At 42.5% G+C, this 19,780-nt stretch overlaps 1 protein-coding gene across 1 annotated transcript; it reads right to left on the bottom strand.

The window, feature by feature from the left end:
- Positions 1-7,531: 7,531 nt before the first annotated feature.
- Positions 7,532-18,815, bottom strand: LOC124545423. Its single transcript, XM_047124338.1, has 2 exons — positions 18,746-18,815; positions 7,532-8,055 (listed from the first exon to the last, which is right to left on the bottom strand). Exons 1-2 carry the CDS (start codon positions 18,752-18,754, stop codon positions 7,690-7,692), a joined length of 375 nt encoding a protein of 124 aa, XP_046980294.1. The 5' UTR covers positions 18,755-18,815; the 3' UTR covers positions 7,532-7,689.
- Positions 18,816-19,780: the final 965 nt, after the last annotated feature.

Raw genomic sequence — 19,780 nt, 5'->3', positions numbered from 1 at the left:
ATGATTTCTATTGTTTCTGTGATAGGGATGGAGGTATACATATTTTCTATATCGAATGAAATCAGTGATGCTGTGTGTGGTATCTGTATGCTTTCTATTAGGTTTCATATGTTTATCACTGTTCTGTTGTTTTCTACTTTATAGTGGTTTGTAACTAACTTTTGGAGGTGTTTGGCTATGCGGTATGTTGGGGCTTTCTTGAAGTTGATAACAGGTCTCATTGGCATTCCGTCTTTACGTACTTTCGGTTGGCTGCGGAGTGTTGGTGCTTGTGGGTTTTTCTGTGTTAAGTAGTATTTCTGTTTGTCTGTGAGTGTGTGTTCAATGTTTTTCAGTGTTCGTTTCACATTTGCCTGGAATCGTGTAGTTGGATCTGACTTCAGTTTCTGTATAGCGTTGGTGTTTATGTATTCCTTGGTTTTTGTGATGTATTGCTCTTTATCCATGAGTACTGTTACATTTCCCTTGTCTGCTTTTGTTATTAATACGTTGTTGTTTGTTAACTTTTGTTTTAACCTTTTCATAGTAGCTGCTTCTGTTTGGTTGTTCTTATTGTGTGTCTGCTGTGTTTGTTTTATTATGCATTTTATTTCTTCTTTTACTAGTTCTCTTGTCAGTCCTATGTTTATTACACAATTATTTTGTTGTTCTTCACGTGTAAGGATGTGTTCGGTTTCTACTATGAGATTTTCTATGTATTGGACGTGTCAAGGAGTCACAGCTATTTAAGCTACATTTAATGATCATTAGCATTGATTACCAGATCCCTCCTCATAACAGCACAAAGGAATGTGAATTTAAACTCAAACATGTGCTATAGCTTGGTGAAGTTGATTTACAATATCTCACATTCTCTCGACCAGGAAAAAATTATCGTAACAAAATTAGAGGTATATTGAAGTACTGAGATTTGAGAACGTATATCTGTGTAACACTAATCCTTGCTCTGAAAGTTTAGTCCTACAGGTTATGAGAACTTTGTCGAAGAGGTGGAGCAGACTGGTGCTGACTTCCGAGTTTGGAACTGATCTGTGTTATTCTACGCTACAGACTGGACAGTAGCAGGTTCCAGATTTTAAAGTCCCGCCACCTACAGCACTATACAAGCTCTAAAGTGTCGCTGTCAGGTGGCTGTTTTCGTCTCTTTCTACTGGTAGCGGGTCGGATACTGACTCTTCTCACTCTTGGCGTGCAGTACAGGGAAACTGTCCGACAGAATCGTCCTTCTCTGGCGGTTGTGATAGTGAATTTTCCTCCCTGAATTGCTAAGACCTGAAGTCACGAATGTAGAAACTACTGACCTTTAACTAAATGCAAATTTTTGAAAGTTAATGTAATAGTCACACATTCAGGCAAACCCAGCAGTTGCTTTAATTCATTTTGCCTCATATGACTCAAAAGGCCATTCAAGGAACTCAAAAACAACACAGAAAATTTAAGAAATTTCAAGTTTACATTCTATAATGCACACATTTTCAGTCTGAAACACTTTTTACTTACAATAATCGTTTTACAACATTCATTTCTGTAGAACCAGAAGATGGTTTCATTGAATAAACACTGGATATTATTTCTTCCTTAGAGATTTACTGGCAACTGGGTATCATGTACGGTCTCCAACAACAATGTCTATAACGAATCGTTTCCCACTTTCGTCCTTTGTGAGAATGTTAGTGTAGTCCTGAATGAGTTCGGCACCGATTACTGAAAAGTTATTCATAAGAAGCATCTTCTTAAGTTTTTTAATTTCTTTAACGGGACTCATCTTTTCTCGTTGGAGGGCCTTTGTAGAGAAAATCGGTCTTCATCGAAAATTTTATGAAGAAATTTTTGTGACATGGGTTAAAAAAGTTGATAGTCAATATTTGTAAGAGAAGAAAGATAACTTTTGTGTATATTGCTCCTTGCCACTTGACTTTTTTTCTTAATCTTAGTCATTTTTTTGTATTTCCAAGATAGCTGTGGCTATAACTGCCCTGAGTTTCTTTGGAGCATTGCCATCCAACAAAGCTAGGGCGACAGTTTCTGCACCTAAGTACCAGAAGCGGTTTTAGCGTTTTTTTGCATCTACCTTACTGATTACTGAATCAATATCGCTATAATTTATCAGTTACTCCTAGATACGAAATTATGGTAATATGTCTTAATTGCTTCTACTGACTGAAACGATGCACTGACGTCCACGTGTCCAAGAAAAATAAATATATTTGTTAATGAGTTCTTATACATGGCAGATAAGAGAAACTGATGTTGACACACATGTAACGAATGTATATATGGCCTGAGCCATCCACCTAGAATAACGTACAGCTCTGGAATGCGAAATGGTATCCCATTCTTCAAAATACCGTCAAGGGAGATTATCCAGCTGTTGTTTTGCCGAGTGAACTTGGCTTTATAGAAAACCGAGACAAATACACCGTAAGACATCAGGTCCTTCATTGGTACAGGTTATGCCAATTTTCTTGTCGACTTTCGACCAAATTACTCTACAGTTCTTGAAAAGATCGTGTATGGGCCGGAAATTGTCTTCATTAGTAAGATGAGATAAGTCCTCAAGACCAATTCAGAAATGTGATGATGACGAGAGAGGTGTAACAAGTCTTACGTGAACAATTGCTAAATACTGGTAGTGCTACAATTTACTCATCCAGTATCACTTGCTGCTGTATCACTGCAAAGTTCCTGAATTTAGTCACCCGTACCCCACCTTTCTGATGCCTGGTGAAAAGCGTTGATTCCATCTCCTCCGGAAGCTGTTAGGATTTCAGGGAAGCCCAACAACTAATCCATGGCCGGTGGGAGTGGCCGAGCCGTTCTAAGCGCTACTGTTTGGACCCGCGCGACCGCTACGGTCGCAAGTTCGAATCCAACCTCTGGCATGGATGTGTGTGATGTTCTTAGGTTAGTTAGGTTTAACTAGTTCTAAGTTCAAGGGGACTGATGACCTTAGAAGTTCAGTCCAGTAGTGCTCAGAGCCAATACTGCCAATCGATTTTGTTTTGACACCTTTGAGCACGGGGAACAACTTTCCGTGGCAGTGCAGCACAAAATTTAAAATCAGACGATCGGATGTAACTATCACCACGAATTTCACTGCCGGTACCGCAGTTATCTCTTTTTTTGTTTTGTTTTAAGCGTTTAGGGCTAGGCTGCAGTATTCTCCAAAGCAGTAAAAGGAAGATGCACTTTCACTCCCACCTAGCTATTACAGCCATTTTTATTAACACTACTAGTGTTTCACTAGTAATAATATAATGGCATGTATTATATGTTAAGATGTGGACAAAAGTATTAAAGCTGGAGTTTTACAAATAAGTATCTTTAATAGTAAAACTTTACTTAATAATAATGATAATGAGAAACTGCGTAGCAAAATTCACACAGTAAAAATTCAAAATCTCGCTGTCGATGAGGGTCGTTTTGTAGTTGTTCGGTTGAGCTGAAATTTTGGACATAGCGTGTTTTTCATTGATTATAACAAGTAGAAGCGTAGATGATAAACAGTTCGAAAACTGAACAAACGGTTTCACCCTAAGTAGATGTGACAGCATCTCATGGCGCCGCCATGTACAGCAGAATTGTGTAGTACGTTGTTCAGTGTTGTACTAACAAGGGAAACTCCCCATCGCACGCCCATCAAATTTAATGGTAAGGTGGTCCAGTGAACAGCCCAAGAAAATTTGAACACAGATCAAGCATGGAAACAGGAAGAAGGGGTACTGAACTGTGAAAAGAAATGCAAGATAGAGAACGTGAACAGTCAAACGAGAAGAAGTGCAAATGTAGAGCAGCCTGTAACAGCGATGGAGTCGTGGTTAAGTGGTTACGGTGTAGGGGACCCAAGCGTGCGAGTAGCGATAAAACCTTTCTCGTGCCAATTTTTTTTTCGCTTTATTCAAATTTGTGTCTGCGTCGTGGTGTAAGATCCGTTTACAAAAGCCAGGTGTAAGGTGGAGACCTACAATGACGGTTGATTGTGCACAACTACCCCATTAGCAGCCGAAAGGAAGTGGCTTTCGAATGGAAACCGTAAACATTTCATGACAAGTTCACAACTCAACCGAATCCTCCAACGGAAAACAATTCTGGTGTTTTATAAACGGCATTAGTGACAGCACATATGCCATATGATAGGAATCTCTTACGGACGCACCTAATTTGAACGACTGGTATGTGAATGAGATTTTCTCACTTCTTGCCCGATAAGGGTGTTCTTATGAATGTGCCTGTGATAACTCCCAAGGAAATGATGAAAACGTGATAGCTTATCACATAAGCTCCAACTAATGAACGTAACTCTTTCACAATCAGTCAGCTTCTCCGTGCTCTGTCAAAATATATATTATAACGTTTTTGAAACTGTGTTCCGTGTTGGAAGTCTTGACTCATGAATTCCTTTGTTGTAACGTAGGTTACATCCATTTATATGTTGTTATCATTTCTGTGAGACGACAATGTGGTATCTCGCCTGTTCTCACTAGTCATGACATTTTCATGCGACAGTAACGTATGCCTACCACATGACTCCTTTTCTATAACAAATGTATAGTATGACAACGGCCAAACTACAGAAAGAGAACAAACATTTCAATGACCGGACAGGACAGTTCATAACCTTGTGAAAGAAAAAAGTTCACACCCATTAACGGCACGTGGAAGCTTGGAAACACGGCTGGTCCACTGGGTAGTCCAACACGGTGACCACTTACCCAACACACAGCTCATTTTTCAGGCTGTCCTTGGACCGTTCAATGTTTCTGTTTTGCTGTTTTTCACAGTTCAGTACACCTTCTTCCTGTTTTAACGCTTGATCTGTGTTCAGTTCGTGACGTGCTGTTCACTGGGCCATGTTACCACTAAACTTGAAGGGGGTTGAGATGGGGAGTTTCGCTTGTAAGAAGCGGAATGAGTAGTTCTCCGTTGGTAAGGTTGCCCACTTCGGCTAGAGTTGTTGTATGCAATGAGTTGTCGTTAGTGTTTGCTTTCTCTTGTACGTACTGCCAAGCTGACGTCTGCGTGGTTTCGCAGTCGGTTTAGTAGAGCATGTGCGTCTAGTTAATTTGGTATCACGTTTTCCGACAGTAATTTTCGATGGCTTGCCAGTGTTTTCGCATTGACGTGTGATTTGTGATTGGTGGTACTTGGTTTTCTTTGTATGTTCACCGCTTGAAGTACTATTTATAATATTTGCCTTCTGTTTGGGCCACCGGTCGGACACCTTATGTGTTTCTAGTTGGTACCATGCCTAGGGAAACAGGATTCGGCTCGTATGCGAGTGCTTTCACAGTGAAGTGTGGTTCACTAACTTGGAACGTTAACTTTATATTTGTTTTATGTGTGAAACGTGTGGGAAGTCGTGGACCAATAATTAATTGGTCAGATGCTAAGTGGCACCAACTGTCAACTGAGATCTTTCAGCGGTGAAATTCAATGAATTCTTGTATTGATTTCTTGTATCTCTGATTGCAACATTCATTATGTGTTTAGTGATGAATGAAATATACATGGAGCTAGGTACTAAATACTGCACTACTGAATGTGGAAGTGTTTCTGAGTCCTAGTTTCTCAGCTGTCACATTGCATAACTCTGTGGTCTTCCAGTCACCAAGGACTTTATAAAATCGCCAGCATTCGTTGAATAAATATCAATGCACAGACTGCCCTCACACTTAATAAGATCTTTAAGTTTTTTTTAATCCGCTTGAAGCACGTCTAATGTTATGAAGTCAATTGTCTTACTGTACTGGTGTGACACGTGTCCTCTGTGTGTTGTGCAGATTCATGTTTTATCTATTGTACGTCATTGATGAGTGACCCATACTACTATATAGCACAAGTTGTTGTTTATCATTGTTTCCAAAAATCTCCAAAAGTACTTAACTGATTCATTTCAGATTTGTGCACCGTACTCTAATGAACGTTAAGACGGACAAAGGATGTGAAAAAGTTATCAGTAAAAATCAGGAAAAGTTCTTGACCAATTCAGTTCGAAAATACATAGACTACATATTTCATTTACGTATAAAAAGATGTCGAACAGTTCTCGACCCATTTAGTTGAATTTTAAATTTAATAAACATCAAGTCGGATCCCTTGCACAATTATAATTGAATGACAAAGACTACTATTTAATTATTAGCTTTTAGTTCATCAATCCTTGCGTTTTCCTTTAATGTTCTTGTGTGTTTGTTAAATAAACTGTTTCGATATTGTGAACGTAAGTTGAATAAAATTTTGTAAGTGTACTTTTTTCTAAATGCAATACGTCGCCTTCGGCGCAGTGTTGCCAAATGTTGATGGTCTATAAACTGCATTGTATTCTGATTCCTGGTTTCTGAATTTTCATCAGGAATTTAAAAATTGTTAGCTAATGATATTTTGACTAAAAAGAGAAATATTTGTAACCGTAGGTTAAATCGCTTTCTGCAGCTCCTGTTATAATATTGAATTTTTAAAGTGATTTAAAGAAAAAGAGGTTATATGTTGATCTTTGGATTAATAGCTTCTTGTACGTATGTGCTTAACATTTTGCGATAAAATCTGGTGCGATTTCCCGGCAAATAAATTTATAGCTTTCAGTTTCCATTCAATTGATCACCCCCACCCCCCATCTCTGGAACTCCGCCGTCAGTAGTATATGACGATAAACTATTGTTTTAAATATATTACCAAGGATAGTCAGCTTAAAACCGCACTATCGTTCGATTCACACATAATACAAGACATTGATATCTGAGCAGTTGTTTTATTACCATATAAAACCTAAAATGAAACATAGCACTGAATTCCAAAGTATTTCTCGAGGTGCTGAAATATTCAGTGTATTGGAAGGTATGTACATCGAGATGATTACAAGTAAACGATGACGCTCATGTGAATTTGGTGATTTCTGTGGGAGGGATAAACTTGGCCCACCAGTCTCTTAGTTTACGATCTTTGAATGTCTGTACAAAGACGCAATGCCTTACATTCTTCTTGTATTTTTCTCCCTGTCTCTGTTCCCTCCTACTTGTTACTCTCCTTCCCGATCCATTTCCCACCCTCCTACTAACCACTTCTCCCTTCTGTTTCTTCATGTTTTTCGTTCCATATCGATGTAGCCCTGTGAATCTACCTCACACTATTTTTCTCTCTCACTCTGGCCAGCGCTGTCATTTGACCGCTCCACTGTCTATCTTTCTTTCTTACCTCCCTCTCTCTCGCTTTGCGTTATCCATTCTTTTCTTGTTCTGCAACTCTCATTCTCTGCTTTTTGCACCTCTTACCTTTCTTCTCTCTGTCTCTCTCCCTGTTTATGTACCTACATGTGGCTGTGAGTACTATATACAAGTATACAAGCGCATTGATTGTGTTTGCCGTGTTTCCCAGTCTGGTCGTGCAAAGCAAGACTGGTGATGGTTTTTCATGGCTGTGTAGTTGGAGCATTGAGTGTTACTCCTCTATTAAGATCAGATTACGTGGTTCTGCAAAAAGTCGATAAAAATAATGGATGTCATCTTAAACACGAATTCAATGAAAACTCTTTCACTATAAAGGCACAGACACAATTTTATTCACACAAAGTACATACATGCCTGCAGATAGGTAAATCCGGAATATATTATACAAGGATATGTGAACTTACTACTGTAAGCAGAGGGAACAACAGCACAGGGGTCGACGTCACAGCATTAGATATAGCTGAGTTTATTGACAGACGGGAGTTCGCTGCTTGTTACAGGGCAGAGGGTGGTAGGTTCCGATGGGTACGTGAACAGGGGGGTAGGCAGTGTTGTTTACATTGACGTTGGGGTTGAAGCTGCCAACGCCGAAGTTCACCCTACCCACTCCAGAGTCGCTCGATGCACCTGGTGAAGGATAATGCTTGTTATTTACATTGACGTTGGGGTTGAAGCTCTTATCGCCGAAGTTCACATCCCCCACTCCGATATCGCGTCTCTCGTTAGGCTGATGTTGCTGGTGCTGCTGGCCGGTACTGCCGGTGCTGGGATTGGTGGGCACTGCAGTAGCAAAGCCGGCGGCTGCTGCGCCCAGGACCACCACGGCGAGCACCTGCGGAACAACAGGTAAAGGCTTAAAGCCGACTCACACCAGATATCAGTGAAGAAGGGACGGAACGCTAGGTGGGGTCACGGTCAGAATTTGGTCTGGCCATACTAGACGCAATGTGAGCTCAAAGTCACTTCACCTTACCACAATTATTGGAGAGGTCAAAGTAACGTTATGATATACTATCTGCGACACTAAAAGTCGTACTATAATATCAGAGTTAAGGAATTGCCAGTGATAAAGTTTATCACTGCAAATGAAAACGTCAGAAAGTATGATCAGCAAAGAATTTGCATGGTAAATTGATCAAAAGTTGGAACAACAGGGCAAGTTTCTTCTGAACATTTCGAAACGATAACATTTACTTGCCAGAGAATATATATATATATACACTCCTGGAAATGGAAAAAAGAACACATTGACACCGGTGTGTCAGGCCCACCATACTTGCTCCGGACACTGCGAGAGGGCTGTACAAGCAATGATCACACGCACGGCACAGCGGACACACCAGGAACCGCGGTGTTGGCCGTCGAATGGCGCTAGCTGCGCAGCATTTGTGCACCGCCGCCGTCAGTGTCAGCCAGTTTGCCGTGGCATACGGAGCTCCATCGCAGTCTTTAACACTGGTAGCATGCCGCGACAGCGTGGACGTGAACCGTATGTGCAGTTGAAGGACTTTGAGCGAGGGCGTATAGTGGGCATGCGGGAGGCCGGGTGGACGTACCGCCGAATTGCTCAACACGTGGGGCGTGAGGTCTCCACAGTACATCGATGTTGTCGCCAGTGGTCGGCGGAAGGTGCACGTGCCCGTCGACCTGGGACCGGACCGCAGCGACGCACGGATGCACCCCAAGACCGTAGGATCCTACGTAGTGCCGTAGGGGACCGCACCGCCACTTCCCAGCAAATTAGGGACACTGTTGCTCCTGGGGTATCGGCGAGGACCATTCGCAACCGTCTCCATGAAGCTGGGCTACGGTCCCGCACACCGTTAGGCCGTCTTCCGCTCACGCCCCAACATCGTGCAGCCCGCCTCCAGTGGTGTCGCGACAGGCGTGAATGGAGGGACAAATGGAGACGTGTCGTCTTCAGCGATGAGAGTCGCTTCTGCCTTGGTGTCAATGATGGTCGTATGCGTGTTTGGCGCCGTGCAGGTGAGCGCCACAATCAGGACTGCATACGACCGAGGCACACAGGGCCAACACCCGGCATCATGGTGTGGGGAGCGATCTCCTACACTGGCCGTACACCACTGGTGATCGTCGAGGGGACACTGAATAGTGCACGGTACATCCAAACCGTCATCGAACCCATCGTTCTACCATTCCTAGACCGGCAAGGGAACTTGCTGTTCCAACAGGACAATGCACGTCCGCATGTATCCCGTGCCACCCAACGTGCTCTAGAAGGTGTAAGTCAACTACCCTGGCCAGCAAGATCTCCGGATCTGTCCCCCATTGAGCATGTTTGGGACTGGATGAAGCGTCGTCTCACGCGGTCTGCACGTCCAGCACGAACGCTGGTCCAACTGAGGCGCCAGGTGGAAATGGCATGGCAAGCCGTTCCACAGGACTACATCCAGCATCTCTACGATCGTCTCCATGGGAGAATAGCAGCCTGCATTGCTGCGAAAGGTGGATATACACTGTACTAGTGCCGACATTGTGCATGCTCTGTTGCCTGTGTCTATGTGCCTGTGGTTCTGTCAGTGTAATCATGTGATGTATCTGACCCCAGGAATGTGTCAATAAAGTTTCCCCTTCCTGGGACAATGAATTCACGGTGTTCTTATTTCAATTTCCAGGAGTATATATATATATATATATATATATATATAGAGTTATTCGTTGTATTTAGTTACTTATTTCTAAATAACAAATAACATCAAATACAAATGTAATATTCCCCTTCAAGAGAGACAAAATTTTCCACAGTTGAAAAAGTTATTTCATGGAAATTGGTTCATTGATTTACGTCCTTATTTGTAGACAATGCATATTCTGTCCAAGAGTAGCAAAACATAAATTTGTTTTCACTCTGAGCTATGTGGCGTCCCTTGTGCAAGAACACTCAATAGAAAAAAATATCGAAGCTTTCATGGGCCTTCTGTGCGTATCACAAAAAGCAAAGCAAGAGAATCGAATACAGTCTAAGAAGGTACAAAAACGAAAAGTTCACAGCTGTTCAGTTGAGAGAGTGCAGATAAAGTAAGGTAATTCATAATTTTAAAAGACGATGACGGCAATACCAAAGCTCTCTTCCCGAGACATCTTGGCTCTAAGGTCCCGTCAGCCTGGTACGGTTCTATTGACTGCCTCAGTGAATCCTTTCATTTGAAATGCATAGTGGAAATTACTGTCCTATCGTTCCCTACCAGAGCATTCCATCAAGTGCGAATCTACGTTTACATAGCCTTCCACCATGTAGTAATACAACTCAGTGAAAATTCTAACTGTGTCTGCTTTTTTCTCATGAACAATATCTCTAAGCTACAATGCATTTAAAGAAATGCATAATGCAACCATCAATGGCTTTTCTAATGAGTGTATGTTCTCCACCAATCCGTTTAAGTGAAGAGATCATCTTTCAATCAAGGATTAACACCATATAAAGTAAAAGACACTTATTTAAACGTTTTCATTTGCACCATATGTTGCGACTGTTTATATGTAAAACTTTGAACTGAAAACAGTTACTTTAGCGACCCCAAGAAACATATTCCTTTAACTTGATGTAGTGCAGACCTGTGACCTGAATTCAGTCTCATGACCGAATCTAAATCTCTGAGAATAAAATCATATCACAGTAACTTTTGGACGTTCTGGGACACCGTACTAATGTTCACTTTCTTCTAACCACGTTTTGCGTTTCAGAAATATACTCGGAGAGCCAAAGAAACTGGTAAATCTATCTAATATCGCGTAGAACCCCCGCGAGCACACAGAAGGGCTACAATACGACGTGGCATGGACTCGACTAACGCCTGAAGTAACGCTGGAGGGAACCGACACCATAAATTCTGCAGGGGTGTCTGTAAATCCATAAGACAACGAGGGGTTGCAGATCTCTTCTGAACAGCACGTTGCAAGGCAACAAAAATATGTTCGTGTCTGGGGAGTCTGGTTGACAACCGAGGTGTTTCAACTCAGAGGAGTGTCCCTCGAGCCAATCTGTAGTAATTCTGGACATGTGAGGTGTCGCATTGGCCTGCTGGAATTGGCCAAGTCCGTCGGAACGCACAGTGGACTTGAATGGTTGCAGGTGGTCAGGCAGGATGCTTCCCTGCGTGTCACATGTCAGAGTTGTATCTAGACGTGTCAGGGATCCCATATCACTCCAACTGCACAAGCCCCACACCATTGTAGACACTCCACCAACTTTAACAGGTCTCGCTGACATGCAGGTTCGACGGATTCATGAGGTTGTCTTCACAGAAGTATACATTCATCAGCACGATACAATCTGAAACGAGACTCGTCCAACCAGGCAATATATTCCCAGTCATCAACAGTCGAACGGAGGTGTAGATTGGCCTAGGCGATGCGTACAGCTCTCTGTCGTGCGGTCATCAAAGGTACACGAGTGGGCTTTCGGCTCCGAATGCCCTAATCGGAGATGCTCCGTTGAATGGTTCGCGCGCTGACACTTATTGATGGCCCAGCATTCAAATCTGCAGCAATTTGCGGAAGGGTTGCCCTTCAGTCACGTTGAGCGATTCCCTTCAGTCGTCATTGGCCCTGTGCTTGCAGAGTGTTTTTCCGGCCGCAGCTATGTCGGAGATTTGATGTTTTACCGGTTTCCTGACATTCGCGGTGCACTAGTGAAATGGTCGTACCGGCAAATCCCCAGTTTATCGCTACCTTCTATTATAGTTCCACATGGAGGCCTACCGACAGTCGTTCTTCCAGCGAAGTGTATGTGGCTGGAACGGGGAAAGGCAGAAGTGAGGCTGGTTCAGAAAGAACCTTCTGCCACACACGATAAGGTGGTTTCGCAGTATAGCTGCAGATGTACTACATATTTAGTACTTTTCATTTTCATTCAAAGACGGTGTATTATAATTATATATAGTGATGTAATTCTTGTTCACTGCTGCCTATCTTATCTGCACAATCTGTATGAGGTGTGTATGCAACACAAATCGTTTAAAGTATGTGGCAAAAGTAACGGTGAATTGCACTAGGTGTTCTGTCCCATTCACTTGCTTTCACAGATGGAATGCGATAATTGCTGCTGCTTGTCTAGTACTGCACCATCTCTAGGAGGAAGACTGGGTCCGTTCCGATATTAGCGATAAGAATAAATACACTAATTTCTTAAGGTTTTTGTCAGATTAGAACTTTGGACGTCTATAACTGCGCCAGCCGCAGTGGCCGAGCGGTTCTAAGCGCTTCAGTCTGAAACCGCGCGACTGCTACGGTCGCAGATTCGAATCCTGTTGCGGGCATGGATGTGTGTGATGTCCTTAGGTTAGTTAGGTTTAAGTAGTTCTAAGTTCTATGGGACTGATGACCTAAGATGTGAAGTCCCATAGTGCTCAGAGCCACTTGAACCATTTTACTATAACTGTGAGCCGCACAGTAATTCTTACCAGTTGTGGCCTGTGCTCCGAGAATGTACCCAAAGGAGTCTATTGTTGCTTAGATTGCGTTATTTAACTTTTTCTGTTTTAGTTTGTATTTGCTTTTATTCGCATTGTCAGAATTTTTCGTAAATAATATGAATAAATCTTCGCATACTTCAGCGTCTATCCTAAATTCGTACACCCTATGGAAAAAAGAGAAGGATCAACTCGAAGCTATTATCCAAATCAGGCGGAAATTGGAAGATGTTATGTACACGTAGAGACAAACAAATGATTACCATTTCAGAAAAAAAAAGATTGCTTCAAGAGATAAAACTACAGAAGTTGAGCAGTCGACTACGCTTTGGTCGACCTCTGGCTTGGCACTTATTGATACAGTTTTGGGATGTCCTCCTAAAGGATATCGTGCCCTAATTCTGTCAAGTTATCGGGTTAGGTCGTCAAAACCTCAAGCCAGTTGGAGGGTCTACCCTTAATACCTGTAACTTTCTCAACTGGGGATGAAATCTGTGGCCTTCCTGGCGAAGGTCGGGTTTGGCAAGCAAGAAAAGAAGCATTAGAAACTCTCGATGAGTGCGGGTGGGCATTATCTTGCTGAAAAGTAAGCTCAGGTTCGGTGCCCTCGAGGGCTAACAAAGAGAGGAGCAGGATATCGGGGACGTAAAGTTGTGCTCTAAGGGTGCTGCGGATGACACCCAAAGGGGTCCTGCTACCAAAAGGAATGCTACGCCACACCATTAGCTCTGGTTTTAGGGCCGCGTAGCAGGCGACAGTCAAGTTGCTACTCCACCGCTGTCCGGAACGTCTCCAGACAGATCTTCGACCTTGAATCTCATTGACTGGAGCAGAACTGTCTTCAGTGGTTCGTCCCCATGGCAGATGTTCTTCACTGGAAATCAGGAATATTTACTTAGTTTTTTTTGGTGAAAGAGTTTCGGAAAATCGTGTTTAATAACTCTGCTTTAGTGGCACTGGCGTCGGTGACTTCAAGGTTGTTATCGCGCAGTGATGATATTGATTGCGTTTTGCCACAGGTGTGCTTTATGTATGACCAGAATCTCTTTGGGTTTTCTGCCGGATTTCAAGACAGAGTTTCGTTGTGAGAATTATTGAAAGTATCTCACATCGAAGTTGTTGTTGTTGTGGTTTTCAGTCCTGAGTCTGGTTTGATGCAGCTCTCCATGCTAATCTATCCTGTGCAAGTTCTTTCATCTCCCAATACCTACTGCAACCTACATCCTTCTGAATCTGCTTATTGTTTTCATCTCTTGGTCTCCCTCTACGATTTTTATCCTCCACGCTGCCCTCCAATGCTAAATTTCTGATCCCTTGATGCCTCAGAACATCAGAACATGTCCTAACAACCGGTCCCTTCATCTAGTCAAGTTGTGCCACAAACATCTCTTCTCCCCAATTCTTTTCAATACCTCCTCATTAGTTACGTGATCTACCCACCTACTCTTCAACATTCTTTTGTAGCACAACATTTCGAAAGCTTCTATTCTCTTCTTGTCCAAACTATTTATTGTCCATGTTTCACTTCCATACATGGCTACACTCCATACAAATACTTTCAGAAATGACTTCCTGACACTTAAATCTATACTCGATGTTAACAAATTTCTCTTCTTCAGAAACGCTGTCCTTGCCATTGTTAGTCTACATTTTATATCCTCTCTACTTCGACCATCATCAGTTATTTTGCTCCCCAAATAGCAAACCTCCTTTACTACTTTAAGTGTCTCATTTCGTAATCTAATTCCCTCAGCATCACCCGACTTAATTCGACTACATTCCATTATCCTCGTTTTACTTTTGTTGATGATTATCTTTTATCCTCCATTCAAGACACTGTCCATTCCGTTCAACTGCTCTTCCAAGTCCTTTGCTGTCTCTGACAGAATTACAATGTCATCGGCGAACCTCAAAGTTTTTATTTCTTCTCCCTGGATTTTAATACCTACTCCAAATTTTTCTTTTGTTTCCTTTACTGCTTGCTCAATATACAGATTGAATAACATCGGGGAGAGGCTACAATCCTGTCTCACTCCCTTCCCAACCACTGCTTCCCTTTCATGCCCCTTGACTCTTATAACTGCCATCTGGTTTCTGTACAAATTGTAAGTAGCCTTTCGCTCCCTGTATTTTACCCCTGCCACCTTTAGAATTAGAAAGAGAGTATTCCAGTCAACATTGTCAAAAGCTTTCTCTAAGTCTACAAATGCTAGAAACGTAGGTTTGCCTTTCCTTAATCTTTCTTCTAAGATAAGTCGTAAGGTCAGTATTGCCTCACGTGTTCCAACATTTCAAAGGAATCCAAACTGATCTTCCCCGACGTCGGCTTCACCAGTTTTCCCATTCGTCTGTAAATAATTCGCGTTAGTATTTTGCAGCTGTGGCTTATTAAACTGATAGTTCGGTAATTTTCACATCTGTCAACACCTGCTTTCTTTGGGGTTAGAATTATTATATTCTTCTTGAAGTCTGAGGGTATTTCGCCTGTCTCGTACATCTTGCTCACCAGATGGTAGAGTTTTGTCAGGACTGGCTCTCCCAAGGCCGTCAGTAGTTCTAATGGAAAGTTGTCTACTCCCGGGGCCTTGTTTCGACTCAGGTCTTTCAGAACTCTGTCAAACTCTTCACGCAGTATCGTATCTCCCATTTCATCTTCATCCACATCCTCTTCCATTTCCATAATATTGTCCTCAAGTACATCGCCCTTGTATAGACCCTCTTTATACTCCTTCCACCTTTCTGCTTTCCCTTCTTTGCTTAGAACTGGGTTTCCATCTGAGCTCTTGATATTCATACAAGTGGCTCTCTTTTCTCCAAGTGTCTCTTTAATTTTCCTGTAGGCTGTATCTATCTTACCCCTAGTGATATGCGCCTCTACATCCTTACATTTGTCCTCTACCCATCCCTGCTTAGCCATTTTGCACTTCCCGTCGATTTCTTTTTTGAGACGTTTGTATTCCTTTTTGCCTGCTTCATTTACTGCATTTTTGTATTTTCTTCTTTCATCAATTAAATTCAGTATCTCTTCTGTTACCCAAGGATTTGTACTAGCCTCATGTTTTTACCTACTTGGTCCTCTGCTTCCTTCACTATTTCATTCCTCAAAGCTACCCATTCTTCTTCTACTGTATTTCTTTCCCCCATTACTGTCAATTGTTCCCTTATGCTGTCCCTGAAACTCTGTACAACCTCTGGTCTAGTCAGTTTATCCAGGTCCCATCTCCTTAAATTACCACCTTTTTGCAATTTTTCAGTTTTAATCTACAGGTCATAACCAATAGTTTGAGGACAGAGTCCACATCTGCCCCTGGAAATGTCCTACAATTTAAAACCTAGTTCCGAAATCTCAGTCTTACCAATATATAATCTATCTGATGCCTTTTAGTATCTCCAGGATTCTTCCATGTATACAACCTTCTTTTATGATTCTTGAACTAAGTGTTAGCTATGATTAAGTTATGCTCTGTGCAAAATTTTACCAGACGGCTTCCTCTTTCATTTCTTAGCTCCAATCCATATTCACCTACTATGTTTCCTTCTCTCCCTTTTCCTACTGTCGAATTCCAGTCACCCATGACTATTAAATTTTCGCCTCCCTTCACTACCTGTATAATTTCTTTAATCTCATCACACATTTCTTCAATTTCTTCGTCATCTGCAGAGCTAGTTGGCATATAAACTTGTACTACTGTAGTAGGCATGGGCTTCGTGTCTATCTTGGCCACTATAATACGTTCACTATGCTGTCTGTAGTAGCTTACCCGCACTCCTATTTTTTTATTCATTATTAAACCTACTCCTGCATTACCCCTATTTGATTCTGCACTTATAACCCTGTATTCACCTGACCAGAAATCTTGCTCCTCCTGCCACCGAACTTCACCAATTCCCACAATATCTAACTTTAACGTATCCATTTCCCTTTTTAAATTTTCTAACCTACCTGCCCGATTAAGGGATCTGACATTCCACGCTCCGATCCGTGGAATGCCAGTTTTCTTTCTCCTGATAACAACGTCCTCTTGAGTAGTCCCCGCCCGGAGGATCGAATGGGGGACTATTTTACCACCGGAATATTTTACCCAAGAGGACGCCATCATCATTTAACCATAGAGTAAAGCTTTATGCCCTTGGGAAAAATTACGGCTGTAGTTTCCCCTTGCTTTCAGCCGTTCGCAGTACCACAACAGCAAGGCCGTTTTGGTTAGTGTTACAAGGCCAGATCAGTCAATCATCCAGACCGTTGCCCCTGCAACTACTGAAAAGGCTGCTGCCCCTCTTCAGGAACCACATGTTTGTCTGGCCTCTCAAAAGATACCCCTCCGTTGTGGTTGCACCTACGGTACGGCTATTTGTATCGTTGAGGCACGCAAGCCTCCCCACCAACGGCAAGGTCCATGGTTCATGGTGGGAGGCACATTGAAGTACGCACTATATTTCGAACTTACAGCGATCTGATCCGCTTTGTGTACCGTGAGGAATCAGTACCATCACTTATTAATTTATGTGGTATATATCTCTCAATTACTGTCGATACTATCTCTTTGAATTCATTCCACAACTTTTCTACGCTTACATGGTCAGACTGTCTCTTAATAAGGCGTTAAGATCATTATTATCATCTTTTTAAAATAGATATACTTTGCGTTTCTTTTTTATGGTTGTAGGAGTTACGGTATTCAGCCTAGCAGCTACTGGCATTTTTCGCTAATCCCTGTATTCGTCAAGATATCCACTATTTGTGTAGGATTATTTGTTGCTAAGAAGTCAAATATGCTTTCGCAATCATTTTCGCTTCGAGTGGGCTCATGAACTAATTGTTCAAAATAATTTTATGAGAAAGCATTCAGTACAATTTTGGATGAGGTTTTATGCCTGCCGCCGGCTTTAAATGTTTAATTTTTTCAGCATATCGAGGGTAGATTAAAGTCACCTCCAACTATAATTGTAAGAGTGGTGTACCTATTTGAAATGAGACTCAAGTTTTCTCTGAACTGTTCAGCAACTATAGCTTCTGAGTAGGAGGGTCGGTAAAACAACCCAGTTAATAGTTTATTCCGATTGTCAAGTATAACCTCCACCCATACTATGTCACTACAAGGAGAACATCTTCTGACAGCAATAAATACTCCGCCACAAATTGCATTTAATCTATCCTTTCTGTACACTGTTAGATTGTTATAAAAAAAATTTCTGCTGAGTTTATTTCCGGCTTTAGCGCGGTTTTCTGTACCTATAACTATTTGAAATTCAGTGCTTTCTATTAGGGCGTGGAGCTCTGGTTCTTTCCCAACACAGCTACGACAATTTACAATTACAATACCGATCGTTTCTACAACTAACGTACTGTGTTTTACCTGCCCACTTTGAGATGGACGCTCTTTCTGTGGTTCCCTGAGGCCCTCTAACCTAAACAACCACCCAGTCCCTTCCATAAAGTCCCCGCTACCCATGTAGCCGTTTCCTGTGTGTAGTGGACTCCTGACCTATTAAGCGGAACCTGGAAACCAACCACCCGACGGCGCAAGTCTAGGAATCAGCTGCCTACACGGTCACATAACCGCCTGAGCCTCTGATTCAGACCCTCCACTCAGCTCTGCACCGAAGGACCACAGTCGGTTTTATAGACGATGCTGCAGATCGGTGAGATCCGCCTTAATCTCGCAAGCAAGACTGGCAGTCCTTTCCATTTCCGCTAGCCGCCCAGAACCAGAGAGAATCTCCTCCGATCCAAAGCGACATACGTCATTGGTAACGAGCCACCACCTGCAGTTGGCTGCTCCCTGTACTCTTCATGGCATCCGGAATCAGCCTTTCCGCATCCGGAATGACTCCCCCCGGTATGCACATGAAGTACACACTAGCTTCCTTCCCCTATTAGGCAGCTATGTTCCTAGGAATCCCCATTACGCGCCTAATGGTGGAGCTCCCAAATGCCGGCAAACCCACACTTTGTGAATGCCCAGATAAATGATGTGTATATAAATTTAAAAAAAAGGTGAAATGCGATCAGAAGGACTAAATACGTAGAAAAAAGCAGAGGGAATCTTTCAGCTGAAGGTTAGTAACAACAAACCGTCGCATACTTACGGCTTTCATATTGGCTTGCTGAAATTGTGTGTCGGCTAGGAACGTGTTGGATCACGGTGTGTGCCTTCCTCTGGAGACGTCTGCTCTTTTATACTCATTCGGCCGCTTGTACTGGCCTCAGAATGCTGATTCATTGCCCCAATTCAAGGGCTGGAGGGGAAGTGTGCAGTTGTTGCCATTGTGTGCTTCACTTTCCGCCTTCCCCGCTTCCCGGTACGTAGTCAGTTCCCGCGTTTCCGCATACCGGTACTCGTTGCTTAGGCCGAAATCTGAGCGGTATAACTGACGGACGCCATACACTCTACTGCCGCATCGCAGAAAGAAGAACTATATAATGTGTGTGTCAATAGGGAGGTGGCGAGGCACAGTAATAATGTTCACATCTGTACGATGTGTGTATGGATGATAATTTTGTGGTGTGGTGTGAGATAGTATGCCATAGATTTTCAGGCTCACATGCGGTTCCTCTTCGTCCAAATGTCTTGGCCCAAACTCGTCTAGGGGTTGAACCGGACGTGTCGCATTACACGCCCTAAATTAGAGACTTGTGACCCTTTGGTTAAGCCGGCCGCAGTGGCCGAGCGGTTCTAGGCGATACAGTCTGGAATCGCGCGACCGCTACGGTCGCAGGTTCGAATCCTGCCTCGGGCATGGATGTGCGTGATGTCCTTAGGTTACTTAGGTTTAAGTAGTTCTGATTTCTAGGGGACTGATGACCGTAGCAGTTAAATCCCATAGCGCTCAGTGCCATTTGAACCAACCCTTTGGTTAAATTGTCTGGCTGATGGAAAGTTTGAAAAATACAAATTTAATAACAGTAATAATAATATTGGTAACTAATATTGACAACTAAATTAACGACCCATGAAATATGATGGCCACACAGTTACGATTTGGTTAGAATAATGTTCATTCAGAAAGCAAACTAATAGCGAAAGTGGTCGTATCTAGAGTTACAATTACACTCGAGTGCATAACCATTTGACACAGTTCCGTCAGTTTCAGTTTCATCGCGAAATACAAGTCCAATACTCT

This window comes from Schistocerca americana, chromosome 8 (assembly GCF_021461395.2).
Source record: "Schistocerca americana isolate TAMUIC-IGC-003095 chromosome 8, iqSchAmer2.1, whole genome shotgun sequence".
Classification (NCBI taxonomy): domain Eukaryota; kingdom Metazoa; phylum Arthropoda; class Insecta; order Orthoptera; family Acrididae; genus Schistocerca; species Schistocerca americana.
Note: the sequence above shows the minus strand (reverse complement) of the source record. Positions and strands in the feature narration are given on the sequence as shown.